Source organism: Spermophilus citellus, assembly GCF_964194105.1.
Source record: "Spermophilus citellus genome assembly, chromosome: X".
Lineage (NCBI taxonomy): Eukaryota > Metazoa > Chordata > Mammalia > Rodentia > Sciuridae > Spermophilus > Spermophilus citellus.
In genome coordinates, this window is record NC_138190.1 from 3,486,300 (window position 1) to 3,502,998 (window position 16,699).

The 16,699-nt window shown below is 51.3% G+C and overlaps 1 protein-coding gene across 1 annotated transcript in view; it reads left to right on the forward strand.

Moving 5' to 3' along the window:
* The window catches only part of STS (steroid sulfatase), a 61,828-nt gene that overhangs the window by 35,848 nt on the left and 9,281 nt on the right, over window positions 1-16,699 (forward strand). The window contains exons 3-4 of the mRNA XM_081276641.1: window positions 4,477-4,614; window positions 12,965-13,124. Of these exons, the coding sequence (XP_081132767.1) occupies window positions 4,477-4,614; window positions 12,965-13,124 (298 nt within the window). The remainder of the gene's footprint in view (window positions 1-4,476; window positions 4,615-12,964; window positions 13,125-16,699) is intronic.

The window sequence follows — 16,699 nt, forward strand, 5'->3', positions numbered from 1 at the left end:
ACCACCAGGTGTGACACCAATGGATGAGTTCCAGGAACCCATGTGCACGTGCCTAGGATGGAACTCACCCAACTGAGAAATCCCAGCCCAGCGCAGAAAGGGTCCCTGTAGAGGATGGCCCCCTCTCCATCTGAGTTTCCCTGGTCATCCTGAGTACATGAATTATTAATTATATGCGTATTATCCGTTTGCGGAAGCTGCCGTTAGTGGTGTTGTGTTTGAGATCCACAAAGTGTTGGCACTGCCTACATATTTCCTTGTCAAAGGGTGGTCCTTGGGCCAGGGGCGGTGGCCCACACCTGGTATCCCCGTGGCTTGGGAGGCTGAGGCAGGAGGATCGCGAGTTCAAAGCCAGCCTCAGCAACAGCGAGGCCCTGAGCAACTCGGTGAGACCCCGTCTCTAAATAAAATGCAAACTAGGGCTGGGGACGGGGGCTCAGGGGTCGAGTGCTCCTGAGTTCAATCCCCAGTACCCTGCCCCCAAAGAGGGTTCCTTGGGTCTCATTTTAGCCTGGTCCCCAGGAGACAGATCAGCTGTTAAAATTTGAGGGACGCTGGTGTATTACGGAAATTCACTGCGGAGTCTGGGTTCTCAGGACTTCGTCTTGACGATTCGGGAATGAGCCAAGCAGATTGAAAGGCGACCTTCGTCTCGTCTGTCCTCGAATGTCACCTTTGCTTACTTGAGTAAAGTGAGGCCATTCGGACTCTTAGCTTCCCCGTATGGGAGAGAGCATGCAGATGGCGTCTCTCTGGGTGTGTGGCTATTTCACTGAACATAACGCCTTCTGGTTCCTCCCATTTTCATGCAAATGGCAGGATTTATTCTTTACCCTTCTTTGGAGTATGATGCAGAATCGTGCACATCTTCTTTGCGTTCGTTTTTGATGGACACCTGGGCTGACTCCATCTCTGCTTCCTATGAATGATGTCACAGTAAACGTGAACGTGCGGGTATTTCTTGGTACCATCACTTCCTTTCTTTGGTCTTCCTACCCCGGAGCGGGAGAGCCGGATCACGTGGTAGATGTGCTTTTAATATTTGGAGGAACGTCCTTTGTCTTCTCCATCGTGGCTCTGCGAGTTCGCAGTCCCTACAACAGCGTCTGGCAGGTCCTTTGGTCCCACATTGTCCCCAGAATTGGCTGCTGTTTGTAACCACCATTCCCACTGAGGTGCCATGGCTTCTCGGGGTGGTTTCTATCTGCCTTCCGCTAATGGGGAAAGTTTATGGAGCATTTTCATGAATCAGTTGGCCTTTTGGAAGCTTTGGAACTTGATTTTTATCCTGTAGATAAATGACCCAACGTGCAGATGGCCCCTCTGTCGGCCCCTTGAGCCTCCGATGAAGGGACAAGATCGGGGCTGTGGTTCTGCAAACCCTTGGCCATTTATTTGGGGGGGGAAATAGGACACCGAGTTCCCCTGCATTAAACGCGGACATGGCTTCTCACCGGTCACCATCTGTCTCTGGGCGGCGACAGCTGTCCCCTGATGGATGGGATGTTGGTGACGCTTCTGACCCTTCGTGAGCTAAGAAAAGATGGCCTCCCTGGAGCCGGGGACGGCAGATTCATGCTACAGGAGAGCTTCCAGTTACGGCTGTTAGGTCCTCCTCCGCGGGACCACGCCAAGCGTTTATCATTGCACACGGAGACTGGGAACCAGCACCCGGGCTGCGATTACCCTGCCTCTCGTCTATCAGCACGGAGCGCCGTATGCACTGCTCGGGGCAAGTCTCCAACGACTGCTTCGCTACCAAGAGGAGCAGCTGCTCTTAGGTGCTGCATCTCCCATCTCGAGGGTGGAGCTGGGGGCCTGGGTTTCCATCAGGAGCGTCCATCAGAAGCGAGAACTCCAGCACCTGGGCTGATGGCATCTTGCTCACAGGCCACCTGCAATCCCACCTGCACCTTGAAACCCCTTCTCTCTCCTGCAGGGAGTAGCCTCCTGCGACCTCTGAGCGGTGGCTTTGCGAGAGTGTCAAAGCCGCGAGAGAGAGCTCTCCAGCACCCAGCCTTCCTCTGCAACCTGTGTCCGCTCACGACGGAGACACCGCCACGTTCCCGCAGGTCCACGTTTGTTTCCTCTTTAGCGTGGCGAGGTATTGGGTCCGGAAAGCCCGGGCTTTAACAGTAAGCTGGTTCCTGAGCCTCGAGTTAAGCCCCAAAGTGCTCTCGAAATGGCTCATTTTCTGTATTTGCTTCATTCCGGGAGCAACGAGAGAGAAGGCTTTGGAAATAAAACATTCCGTTTAGAGGCTCCCCGGCAGCCCGCGGTCGGTCATTCACAGCGATCATCCTATATAAATTGGTATCATTAGATCTCAAGAACCTTCCTGGAAAAAAGAATAATATTTGCAGACCTCTGGCGGCGAAGCATCGCTCTGAGGGGGAGGGAAAAAAAGGATAGAAAGAGAGAATCGTGCGGCCCAATTTGTTCCCAGGGGAGACTTTCCGTTCAGAATGTCGAGGCGAGAAAGAGGTGAGACCTTGGATAGGATCCATCTGATGGAAAATTAAATGGTTAATGGGCTCTGGGCTCTATAGATGAGATGCTGGCATAAAACCTGCAGAGCTCAAGGTCCAGAGAGTGCGTCTTTGGGGAAAATCACGGGCTGAGAGGAAATGGGGACTCAGACAATTTCTCAGCAGATGGCCCCACCCTCCGCGGTCACCAGGTCACCCCGCGATGGCCTCAGCAGCTGCGTATGCATTCATCCCGGGCCCCGGGTGGAGATGGAAATGATAGGGCAGAGTCATGGCTCTGGGCAGAGAAGAAGAATGGGGACACATTAAGTATGTCATCGTGGTCATTGGGAAAAGAGTGGAATTTGGAGGAAATATTCGGCAAGGGGCATTCGCGTGCAGAAGGACCGAGGGGGATTGGTTGGAAGGAGACTGCACGCGTGTACGTGCATATATACACATACACGGAGGTGTAGGTTTGTAGCCCAGGGCGGGTGACTAGACACAGAAGGCGGCTGGCTTCAACAAAGAAAAGCAGTTAGGAGTCCAGCTCCAAATTTAAGCTCTGCCCCTGCAACTCTATGTCACCCCAGCCCTGCGCACACAGCCTAGGTCAGGTGGCTTCTGCACACACACACACACACACACACACACACACACACTTTGAGCCGGTGAATAAGGAAGGCTAGGAGCCCCAGGTGCATTTGAATTAAAATTATACTTGAGCCGTTTTAGGTTTGCCTAAAAAAAAAAAAATTGAAAAGAAAGTAGAGTCAGGCAGAGCGGCGCTCGCCTGTCGTCCCAGCGGCTAGGGAGGCTGAGGCAGGAGGATCGCGAGTTCAAAGCCAGCCTCCGCCAAAGCGAGGCCCTAAGCAACTCAGGGAGACCCTGTCTCTAAATGAAATGCAAAATAGGGCTGGGGACGGGGCTCAGGGGTGGGGTGTCCCTGGGTTCAATCCTAAGGAACCCAAATAAATCAATAAATAGAAAGTACAGAATTTTCATATATATCCTGTGGCCCTCTATGGGACAAGTTGCACCTTGACCTAGTTACTATGTCATCTTTGTTACTATTGCACGAGGTAGTATTCGTTACGATTGACCACCCAGGACTGATACTTTGTTACTCACGGAAGGCTTGATTGACACTTGGGGTATCTAACTGCATGCACCACTGCAGTGTCCTGCCAGACGCTGGTCAAGGCCCGGACTCATGGATGGTAGAAGGGATCACTTTTTGTTCTTACTGTCAGTGTTATTATCCATAAAGTCACATTTGCTGGTGGTTTGCAGCGTGAGGTTTGGAGAGAAGAAGGTGAGACTGAGAAAATATTTGAGGCCCATGGATAAGTCCCGACCGTGGGTTCCCGAGTTGGGTGGTGTCTGCTGTCCGTTCTTAAGGATGACGTTCATACCAGATGCAGGGGTGCACCCCCGTGAACCCAGCTACTCGGGAGGCTGAGGCAGGAGGATGGCAAGTCTGAGGCCAGCCTGGGCAACTTAGCCAGAAGGTGACTGAGAATAGAATAGAATCGAATTAAAAATTCAGTGTAACTAGGAGGCAGCTCCTGAGTACAATCCCCAGTACTTTGCAAAGAAATCGAAGATAGAGACACGTGGAGAGAGGCAAAGATCCTTCATCTTGCAATACTGGTTCCCAGGACAGGGATATGGGTGGTTGGTGGCCCAGGGCCGTGTGGCCAGCTGGTCAGGGCTGATCTTGCCTCTCCTTTCCGGCACGTTCTCTCAAACCTCTCCTGATCTGTGAGGCTGGTTACTTGTAGAAACGACGATGCTTCTTCGAAGTGAGCTCCCCTCAATGACTGGATCTTTCGGATGCTCCTTCGGGAGCCCTGCCTGGGCCCGTGTCACGGAGGTCAATCCCACGCACACCGCGGTCACCTCCCCACCTCGAGGAGGGAACCCACCAGCGGAGGGGGGGACCCGGGTCCATCCCTTTCTCCCCGGACGATGGAAGAGCTTTAACATGCATCTCTTCTCTCCCCAGGGCAGGTCTTGGATGTCCTAGAAGAGCTGAGACTGGCCGACCACACCCTCGTCTACTTCACCTCGGACCACGGAGCCCACGTCGAGGAGGTGACCGCCAAGGGCCAGAAGCATGGCGGCAGTAACGGCATCTATAAAGGTGAGAGGCGCAAAGCAGACAAGCACTGTCCTCCCCGCGGCTCCGTGGCCGCCTTTTCCTTAAGCCCCTGGTGTCCCCGGAACTGGACGCTCACCAAGCCAAAGTGACCACTTGGGTTGCGGTTCTCCATTGGGCTCAAAAGCGGATCCATTTCTAAGCCACCAAATTCGTCATCTGCTGACTTGTCCCTGACTCTCTCTGACTTCCGTCCCCATCGCCTCTGATCCCGTGACTCTGTCCCTTTGTACCTTTCTGTCACGCAGACTCTGTGAGGCCAGCTGCGTAACCCCGGCCTCTCTCGCCATCTCCAGAGGCTTCTCTTGGTCATGTCCGCAGCGTCCCTTCTGCCATGTTTGGGACATGAGTGACAGGTTCTAGGGATGGGGACCAGGACGTCTTTGGGAAGCCATCGTTTGGCTTATCGGGAACCGTGGTCCCCTCTGCCGCTTGGTTCTTGCCGCAGGGTCACCTGAGCTGTTCCCATGAAGGATCAGGTTGTTTCCCGGGGAATATTTGGTGAGACCCAGGTGCTGGCTGGTACCCGCGCGTCTGGTGGTAATCCAAGTGTCCCACATCACAAAGATACCAACAGGACACAGCTGGTCACTCAGCCACATCTGCAGCGGGTGTGGTGGGGGACACAACCAGACATGTCCCCTCGGCTCCTGAGAGAGGGTGCGTGGACGTGGCCAGGCCGAGAAGCGCAGTGTCCCAGACGCTGGGGCCGCCTGGCCAGCCGAGGAGATGTGTGGCAAGTGGGGACACAGGTGACCTTCGAACCTCGCTAGAATAAACAGAGCAGGTGCTGTTGACCTGTCGTTTCTCTGTCTCGCGGGTGTTTCGCGTACTGCGAGGGCCGTAGGAAATCCGTTTGCCCCCGCCGCCGTGGAAGGACGGTGTACGGGATGCTTTCGTCCATCCCCGCGTGGAGAATGGCGCACTGAGCCTCTGAGGAGATTCTGGGCAGAGACAACAGCCTCGCCATGGCGGAGGCTGGCTTTGAACTCGCGATCCTCCTGCCTCGGCCTCCCGAGCTGCTAGGACGCCAGGCGTGCACCACGGCACGCAGCTAAATTTATAATTGTATCAAGGGGCATGTCCCTAAGTCACCGTAAAGGAAGGGTTAGCAGGTTCCTGAGCAGAGTTGCAGGTAGGATGCGGGAGCCACAGGGCAGGGCAGGTGGCCCAGGCGGATGGAGCCCGGGTCGTTCACGCAGCAGCAGCAGCAGCAGCAGGAGACGCACTTGGCATTTTGCTTTGATGGCCAGAGACCCCGAGGGGTGAGCTCATGGAGCACAATAGCCAAGAGGGTCTGAGCCTTCTTCAAAATGCAACAAGTCGATCCTTTGAATGCTGGGAACGCTACATGTCTGCTGCCGTTTGCATTTTAAACATAATCATTTAATATTTAGGAGATAAAGGGGTAGTGGAAACATTGATTATCCACCCTCCCCCCCCACACACACACACAGACATGCACCTTTTGAAGGAAATGTGTTTTCAGTGTGATTATCCTGTTAAGATCTAGATGTGGGAGAATCGTGTCTGTGAATCAGCTGGAGCTTAAAGGGAGATAGGACGGAGAAGTGAGATGGAATGTTTCGCGGGTAGAATTCTGCTCGGATTTTATGAATGTCGTCAAGGAGCTGGCTCCTGCAATAGTTTCTGAAATATTTGCCTCCAAAATAAATGGGCTTGTGCTTTCTACATGTTTACAATGATCGTATTGACCTCACAAAACCGGTTTCCCAAGGAACAGCCCATCTTTGCACTTGAGAATTAAGGGTTTGGTTGGGCACGGCGGCACAGGTATGTAATCTGGTGACTCAGGAGGCTGAGGCAGGAGGATTGCAAGTTGGAGGCCAGCCTCAGCAACTTAGTGAGACCCTCTCTTTAAATAAAAATAAATAAATTAATTAAAAGGGCTGGGGATGTAGCTCATTGACAAAGAGCCCCTGGGTTGAATCACTAATGTGGGGAGGAAGTAATCAAGGATGCTTTGTCTTCATTAGTGGGACTAGTTAATTGAACTATGTTCTCCTACCAAGTTGTTAGGATCTTGATCCACAGCAAGAGAAATAAGTAAACAACAGAAATCCTACAGTATTCACATTCATATTGGTTTTAATTTTTGTATTAATTTTTATTTTTTTAATGGCCCATCAACAAAATCTAGTTGTGCGTGTGGATGGGGCTCATCATGACATTCTATTTTATGAAAACAGTGTCAGATCATTAGATCCGGTGAATGAGCATTCTGCCTCCTCAATTATTTATCATTTGCTCTTGAGAGTATTTGAAATTGAGCGATTTTTTTTTCAAAGGCACAACATAGACTTATTTGCTCAAAAGATGACATTTGAATGGGCCAAAGATATGTCTGTGTGTGTGTGTGTGTGTGTGTGTGTGCACACGCGCGTGGGGGGAATGTTCACCTTCTCTGATCATCAGGAGGTGCATGTTAAACCCAAAGACATAGCAGCTGTTAAAATGCATGAAAGAACTGAGCAGAGGCTCCTGCCTCTCATCCCAGCTACTCAGGAGGCTGAGGCAGGAATCAAAAGCACTTAGGCAACTTAGGAAGACCATACCTCAAAATAAAAATGGAAAGGACCGGGAACGTAGGTCCGTGGTAGAGCATGTATCTAGTGTGCCCAAGGCCCGGGGTTCCGTGTCCAGTATTGCAGAAGAGAGGGGAGGAGAGGAGAGAGGAAAAGTGTTGGCAAAGGATGTTACAGGAAGGGAATCCTTGCACGCTGCTACAGAGTAACCGTGTAGAGTAGCACGGTCCTTCGTACAGAAAACAGCGTGGAGATGCTCAGAAAACGAGAAACAGAACTGGCCTGGGATTCAGCCACCCCACTCCTGGTTGCAGATGCGCACAAAGTGCAGACAGACACCTGCACGCGGTTCACAACCGCCAAGCAACGGTGCACCTGAGTGTGCATCCGTGGGTGAGCGGGGACAGAGTGCAGAATGAGTGGCAGCTGCCAGGCGTGGTTGGGGAAGGGGGCGGGTGTCCCGGGAGGTGATGGATCTGGTCTTTCCCTCACACCACCTCTGCAAGAATTCTCTGCACCAACATGAAGGTCCTGGCTCCAAACCCCTTCTTTTAACTTCTGTGCACATCTGACATTTTCTGTGATGATGTCTTTGCTTCATTCTCTCTCTCTGTCCCCTGTTAATCTGGAACCCAGAGTAGCTCTTCCTTAGATCTGGGCGGGACACTCTCATACCAACCTCGGAAACCTCCAAACACTCTACAACTTCTCCAACATGGAGGCAGCGTGCAAATCAGACATCTCCATCTACCAAACTTTGTTCACGCCCAGAGTCATTTACAATGTGGCGTTAGACGACCTCCAGCCTTTGTGCCTAAGAGGAGGATTAAACTAGTATATTTTTGTGTTTGGAGCTGGTCCCTCGCCCTCAAGGATGTGACTCTGCCATGCAAATCTTGCAAAAGCCAAATAAACAAGTAAATCCTTCCGTTGCCGAGCATTTTGGATAAGGGGTGCTCACCTGCAATGCAGTTTTCGTGGTTTTCCTGGTCTCCACGGGGCAGGGTCTCCTGGAATTTCCGAAACAAGTCAGTTAAACCGACTCTAACATCTTTGCCACCTCTCTCTGATCAAGGTCACCCTGAAGGAGGCTCGTCCCTCCCTCCCTTCCCTCTGCCGATGGGCAAGTGATAAATGTCAGTGGGATAGATAAATTAACTCCACGGACTCTCTCTGCAGACTGGGGGGGGGGGGGTCATATTTTCCTAAGTGTTCAACCACAGACACCCTCTGCCGTCCTGCAAGATGCTCTTAAAATTGCCCCCGACACCTGCAAGAAACGCATCTATCTTCTCCCTTAAGCACAAATTCCAAAAGCAACGGATTGTAGGAGTTGCTTAAAAAAAAAAAAATCACTGATTTTGGCACCCGTTTGCCTCGCCGAATAACACGGCTTTCAGAGAGCGATTTGATATTTTTACTGGGGGGGGGGAGAAATACCATGGGGAACCCTGGTGGCTCATCAGAAGGTAGTGATGCCGCGGTCCTGTCTGCAGAAGTTGGCAGGTGAGCTCATCGGGAGGCTGCCCTTTGTGGCACGTCTTCTAGGAGTGGCCTCTTCCATTTGGAAAGATCACCTTCCCCTCGTTTATATAATAAATTCATTTGGTTCCATTCCCTCGAGGTGCATTTGTTGATGGGCTGCGTATCCTTTTCTCTTTGCTTGATTCGTCTCACGTCCTTTGGTTCTTCACGACCCAAGAGGATGAGGCTCTGCAGATGCACACGCCCCAGCCTATGTAAGAACACTCAGGCTGTCAGCTGAGACAGGGGTGGGAAGCCCTCAGCTCAACCAAGGCGTGATATAAAAATGTGAAGCCAGGTACAGTGACCCACGCCTGTCACCCCAGTGACTCGGGAGGCTGGGGCAGGAGGATCGCGAGGTCAAAGCCAGCCTCCGCCAAAGCGAGGCCCTGAGCAACTCAGGGAGACCCTGTCTCTCAATAAAATGCAAAATAGGGCTGGGGACGGGGCTCAGTGGCCCAGAGCCCCTGAAGTCAATCCCCAGTTACCCCCAAGAATCATATCCAGCCAGGATATGATTATATTACAGGCTAGAATATATGTAGCATAGGTATTTTATATAATATCTGCATGAATACTATGTGTCACATAATATATATATAACATTATATGCAATACAATATGTATTATGTAGCATATAATGTAGGTGATATATGCATTATATTTCACATTATATATATATATATATATATATATAGAGAGAGAGAGAGAGAGAGAGAGATGATATTTATAGAGAGAGACAGATATACAATGTAGGCGGGAGATCTTAAGGAGTTTGATTAGGTGAAAATATAGTTCATTAAGTGGCTGTGATGATTCCCTCCAGGTTGAAGAATTGAATGGTCTGGCATAAGGACAGGGTTGGAGCCTAACCCTAAACCAGAATTCAATGAACTAATGCAAAGGTGGCAAGAGGTGGCCCAAAGCTTGGGCTTTATAAATAAAGTTTTATTGAAACACAGTCATGCTTATCTACGGAGGTTGCGCAAGACCTTTGCTGATCTTTGGCTCCAGCTGCAGAGTTGAGTCATGGGGAAAGCCCCCCCCCCCAATATAGTTAATGATAGTTGCCATCTGGGTCTTGTGTAGAGACCCACATTTGCAGCCCTGGACTTTTGGACAGCCTGGGGGACAGGTTAGGGACTCCCTCTGAACTGTTGAAGCTACATCAGTTAATTCTACAGGGATTTATCCCTTGAGCAGAGAAGTCACCAGGCCCTTTATTTGCCCACCTGGTAAGGGGTGGATCATAGGGTGGTAGGACCCACAAAATATCGTCATTTCTCCCATCTGCCATTTTGGGACTCAGGGCTTGGAATCCGTCAATCACAGAGAGCTTAGCGTCCCCCGCCTTGGAGCAGGACCCAGCTAGCGGGCATGACAAGATCCTCCTCCTTCCATGTGCTTGGCCTCCGTTCAGCGCTATCCCAAGTGGGTAGACACCCAGAGAGCAGGAGAATGAGAAGAAAAGAATTAGAAATATTTCTCAAATCCCTGTGCCCGGATCAAGCTGAAGAACGACTAGCAAATGCTCTTGCCGTGCTGAGTGACGGCGTTGGGAGGGACGAAAACAGCAGCTGTCCCTGAGGAGAGCCCGGAGGAAGAGCCTCGCTTGCCTGGGGGCCCCAGGACCCCGCCGTCAGCCTTCTGTGGCCGGCAATCACGATGTTGAAAGTGGGGACGTGTGACCACCTCTCAACCCACTGTCCTCGGAGGTTGTGAGCTTCTGCAGGGCACGAACCCCATGCATACATCTTTGTGTCCCCTTTGGTGACTTTGGGATCACAACAACTTCAGGACAGATCCTTGCAACTCTCTCTGTACCTTCGGTCACTCGCTGTGTAACTTGGACCAGGTTTTCTCAGATGCTGAATGGGTTGTGCTCTGGGGAAGAGCGAGCCGTGGCTCTTCAGCCTTTTGGGCACGTTTTTTGCATTTTCGTTTCCACGTCTCGTTGCGAGAGGAGAAGGACTAGAGCCCGCCCATCTGATGAGCCATTGTATTTGCCTCTTTTGCCTGGAAATGTGGGGTCCCTGCACCCAACCTGCGGTCCTACGGCAGCATCCTCCGGATGGGCGTATCATCTGTTGCAAAAAAAAAAAAAAAGAAGTTTTAAATACATATTTTCTTACCGTGGCTGTTATAAAAACACCCCTTTTACAGCCTCAGAGAATTGCAGGAGATTCTATTTATGGATGCATTTGTTAGTTGGCGACGGTGGTCGGTTATGAACCGTGAGAGGCTCACCATGTGCGTGGGGTGACGTGACTTTGACAGTTGATGAGGGAGCCGTATCGGATCCTATGCCACCGTGCACGCGGTGGTCGGCAGGGGGCTGCAGACACAGCTGCCTCCCTGGGGTCCTGGGCCACCACTGAGGGTACCCTGTGCCTGTCACCTGCACACACAGAAGCCACTTCTTTGCAGGCATGAGTGAGTGTTGTGTGCAGATGGCTGTTTGTGGCTTGGAATTCTTTTGGGGATTTGGAGTCTCTGGAATGAGAGTGAGGGTTCTTGGGTTTCTCCAGGAATTTTCTTTGGTGTTGACTTTGGTTAGACTCATCTCCCATTACCTGGAAGTCGGGGACATGACCCAGGTCCCCGAAGGGGACTGCATTCCAGACACGTGACATACACAGATCTTGGATTTTTCCTCTGGATGCCTGGGGGGCCATCTGATTTTTAAACACCCAGGTTTCCTACCCACACCGTTACGTGGCTCTGCAGCCAGGTGTACGTTAGAGTCACCTGGTGAGTCCCCCTAAAGCATCCAAGGACACGGCCCCACACCCTAAAGATGATTCTCTGTCCCCCCCCCCCCGGGGAGGGTATAAAATCTGCCTCACGTCCTGGTAACTTCTGCACCCTGTGGCCCTTCATGATTCTCTGCCTGCAGAGATGAAGTGAGATGAAGGAGCTGTACAAATTCACGGGCTTCAGGGCTGGGCTCGGCTGGATTTGGATCAGTAACTCTACCGTCGAGACAAGGCGTGCTCTGCACGTCACTACATTTGTCTCCGTCCCAGATTGCGCATGCTTACAATGCAGAGAGCCAGCTGGCTGTACCTTCAAGGGTCAGGTGTGAGGATTTAATGAGATCAGGTGTGTGCATCTACCCACGTCACATAATAGCTGAGCAATTAAAATGGCTCATGGCGATTACCCAGGAAGAGTCCTCACGCCAACCCCCTGAGCTAATTCCTGGGGCCACCCCTGCTTCTCTGGCTGGAGAAATGCTAACGCACTTGGTCAACTTGTGAAATATTTATTTATCAAGTGTCTGTGTGCATGTCGATATTGAGCCTCCCTCATTGGAAAGCCAAGGGCTCTCGGGTCGGAAACTCTGGGTAAGAGCATCTCAGTCCACTACCTTGATAAGAGAGGAGCCTTGGCTGTCACCAGACACCGGATCAGAAATGACACACGATGGTGTGGATCGCACGTGGATTTCCCCTGAATGTCTGTGCACGTAAAAGAGCTCAATGCATCTTGCCGGTGAGAGGTTCCCAGTCTTCAGCCGTGAGACCCCATCTTTGAGAAAGGGAGACGGGCTCCAAGATCCCTGGGCACCCCGGCGGTCATAGAAATCTAACTTCCTCCGTTTAGATGGCATTTATAGCCAACGTGGATCGTGCATTACCCAGCTCTAGGTTAGACTGTGAGTGTGCATCTTAAGGTATTGCTCTAGAGAAGCCGTTCATATATCGACTCATGGTCCACACACCACCTGCCAGGCTTGGGGACTGCAGCCGGACCTCTCTGAGATCCACCATCTGTTGGTATTCGGATGCACCCTGAGCCTCGCGGTGTCTCCCAGGTCCCTCGTCTGGTAGCTTTCCTTATATTCTAATTGTTTCCTGTGCACAAACCTCCTGTCCCCAACTGCACAGGAAGAGCTCTTCTGGTCAGTGATAACAGGTTCTTGTCATTTTGCTTTCTTGTCGTCGTTGGTAACTAGGCTTGGAACGAGGCATGATCGTTCTGTCTAGCACCAGCGCACGGGGGGGGGGGGGGGGGTGCCCTTCTTTGGGTCAAAGCCAGGACCCGCGGGCCACCTGGCAGCGTTGACCTTGTCATTTATTTCTTCCCACCACCGCGGGCGCCATCTCAGTCTTGAAGTGCTCTTTGAAGCCACCCAGTGAGAGGACTCGTTTGTCCCCAAAGTGACCGAGCACTGAAAAATACACGGGTGTGCGTGAGCTTTGAAGAGACTAAACGCTGCTCCCTGTTCCCTCTCTCTTTGGGGGGATTTTTTTTTTTTTTAGGCGGGAAAGCCAACAACTGGGAAGGAGGCATTCGGGTCCCAGGCATCCTTCGGTGGCCAGGGGTGATTGAGGCCGGTTTGGAGATTGATGAGCCCACGAGCAACATGGATATCTTCCCCACGGTGGCCAAGCTGGCTGGGTCACCTTTGCCCAAAGACAGGTACGTCCGTCCACTCGAGGGGACGGGTGTGGGACACTTTGGACGCTTCTTGTGGAGTTCATGGGACCTCGACCCTGTGAGGGGCCCACTCCCTCAACGCCATGTCCATCTCTTGGCCACGGTGAGTAGCGCTGGATCAAACGCGGGCGTGGCGGGTGTTGCTATGATGTCATTTCCTGTGGATATACACCCAGGATGGGGTCGACGGATCCTATGGTCGACGCACTTTTAATATTTTTGAGAAAACCCCGCACACTGGTTTCTGTGTTGATTGACGTTGTCACCCAGGATCACTGGGCTTTTTTTTAGTCCCCTGGGAGGTGACGTAAGACGGTTCATCCAGCCTGCGGATGCCCTCTGCCGTTTGTCTGGCTCGCCACTGAGCAGCAGGGCATGTGCCACACCAGACCCCACATCCTTCCTCTCCCCCCCACTCAGTGGCGGTTTGCAACACCCAGAAAGGCGGCCAGTTCCCCCCCCACACACACACGGAGGTCCCCGCTTCCCAGCAAACCTTCGTTTAGCAAGTTCTAAATGGAACGTCTTTCTCTTAAATTTAAACACAGCGTCCGACGACATTGCCCGCGGTCTCCTCCTTCTGAAGTGTCATGTCCGGGCTGAGGGTTTTAAGTTCGGGAGCGCGCTGGTCAGTCCCTTTCACCAGCTGCGGTGATTTTCCACGCTCTGTTCTGGGGATGTGCCCGTCCCCGGCGCACACACGTCCCCTCCTACCACACCAGCCAGAGAGGTGGCCACTGTCCACCTCTTGGTCTCCACTTCTCACATCCACCCATCTGTATGCTGCTCGCAACTCCACGTGGAAATTCTCGTGGAAAATCCGAGATGGGGCATTCTGCGACTGTCACCTCCTGTCTGGAGCGAATGGGGGTCCCTCCGTGACCCTACTCGTGACTATTGAAGACGGCAACAGTCTTCCCTTTGGTAGACCCAGGTGTGGGCTGTGTACCAATATGCAATAATCGATGCCATCGTTATTACGTGCAACTATTATGCACCAGTAAAGATGATTAATGAACCAATGATTAATTAACCAACCAATGGATTCTCAATATGCAAGACTTACCTGGGCTGCTAGCTCCCCGTCCGGGATCCTGGTTCTGATCTAAGTCGGCCCACGGATATGATCTCTGGGCTGGGATCCTAACGGCTGAGACTCGTCCAGCTAGAAGGGCCTTCACCACCCTGAGCCAACGCACACGGCAGCAGAAGCTAGCTCCCGGGTACTTGTGGGACGCCTCATCTAGAGCATGCTGCCTGCCACCCAGCTGCAGTACATCCTGAGGTGTCTGTCCCGGAGGTTTTCTTGATATCACATCCCCAACCCTTTTTCTTAACTTTTATTTTGAGACTAAGTTGCTTAGGGCCTCGCTCAGTTGCTGAGCCTGGCCTTGAACCCGGCATCCTCCTGCCTCAGCCTCCCCAGCCGCTGGGATGACAGGAGTGCGCCATGTACTTTTTATTGGTGCAGAACAGTTGCACGTAATGATGATGGCATCTGTCATTACATATTTGCACACGCACACAATATGATTTGGCCGATACCACTCCCCTCTGTACATGTCCCCCCACCCCCCGGGCCCTTTTCCTCTCCTGATCTCCCTTTGAATTTTATAAGACCTGTCCCCCACCTCTCTTTCCCTTTGCCTCTCCTGCTTCTACATATGAGAGGAAACAGACAGCCCTTGATCTCCCTCCTGTGGCTTCATGTGTTTAACATAATGGTCTCTAGTTCCGTCCGTTGACCTGCAAAGGCCGTCGTTTCGTTCTTCTTTAAGGCTGAGTAATGTTCCATTGTGTACGTACACCACGTTTTCTTATCCATTCACCCACTGATGGACACCGAGCCTGGTCCTAGAGTTTGATGCCTTTGAAGCATGTATATTTGTCATTGGAACCTCTTGTCTCTCTCTCTCTCTGTCTGGGTCCTGGCCACCGTCAAGTGAGCAGCTTTGCCCCACCACACCCTCCCCACCTCCCCACAAGCCCCCAGCATATGGGGCCAAACATCTGCAAACGGAAACTTTGGAAATCATGACCAAAGTTTTCTTCTTACAGTTGTTTCTGTCAGGTATTCTGTCACAGCAACGGAGAGCTGCCTACCACCCCCGGAGGCGTTTTGATAGTCTCACCACAGGGTACCACCTGCAGCCTCTGGGCTGAGGCCAAGGGCGCTGCTAAGCCTCTCCCAAGCAGCAGGCAGCTGCTCAACAGTGAATTGTCTGACCCAGAATGAGATTGAGAAATCCTGCTCTAAAATTTATTATTGTTCTTTTATGGAAAAGGTAGTTGCTATAGGAAATTCCATCAAAGGTTTTCATTAAAAAGCATCCAGGTTACATCTTCATATTTCTCTCTGTCTATAAATTTGATACTCAGAGACATACCTTTTACAAAGGAGCCTTAACTCTTTCCCGCCAAGATGGATAGAAATGGGCTTTGTCGATTTCTTTTCTTTTCTTTTCTTTTTCTTTTTCTGGGGATTGAACCCGGGGGAGCTTAACCACTGAGCCACATCCCCAGCCCTTTTTCTTTTTTTTTTTATTTTGAGACAGGGTCTCACTAAGCTGCTTAGAGCCTTTTTAAGTTTCTGAGGCTGGCCTCCAACTCGTGATCCTCCTGCCTCAGCCTCCTGAGCTGCTGGGATTTCAGACATGCGCCACCACGCCCCAAACAGCTTTGTCAATTTCTTACTAGAGCAACACGAAGTTTACACTTCTCAGGAGGAGAAATCCATCCTCTTAACGAGGTGGCTGTTGTGTTCCCACATGATTGGTCTGAAGAAGCAAAATTCTGTTCAGCCGCCATCCTGCCTTCAAATGTCACCCCGTGATTCCCAAGAAGAGTCTGGGACCTAGCGCCAGCCTTTTCCCATCCATGAAAGCCCGGCGGGAGAGGGTACACCCTGAGACCCAGGGTTTCTACTTAATTAAAAGAGAGGCAGCAAGGATTTCTGCTTCCACAAAAGGGCTGGTGAGCTGAGGGTGCAGGGCAGAGGGTTTGCTGTGCCGTCTTCCAGCTGCACAGAGAACAGCTCCCCACTCTGACCCCGTGGCTGGCTGACGTGGCATTGATCTGTGCCGTGGCTTATCTAAGGACCTTTTAGTGACCGTCACACAGGCATGTTTGGAAAAATCCAATACGGGGTCTCCAAACAAGCAGATCCTAGTAAGACATGGAAGGCAGATTTTTTGTGAGTGCAAAAAAAGAAAAAAAAATACATTCTAAGACCTCAATGTCTCAATTCGTGAAGATGAAATATTTTTTCTGTGGATTTCATCGTGGCGAACCGACAGGCGATGCTGGGCCTGTCCATTCCTCGCGTGGGTATTAACGAGGGGCAAGAAATCTCACTTGATGGAGCTTTTGGGGAAACATCTCAATTTTCTTCTGTGGGGAGGAAAGCAAACAGGATGCTGATATTCTCCAAAAAAAAAAAAAAATCACATTTTAGAGGTGAAATACTTGCATCTCCTATTCCACACTTAAAATCCGATTTTTTAGGGCAGGAAAATAAATGCATACTTTTGTGGTCGATGTGGGTGCTAATAAAGATA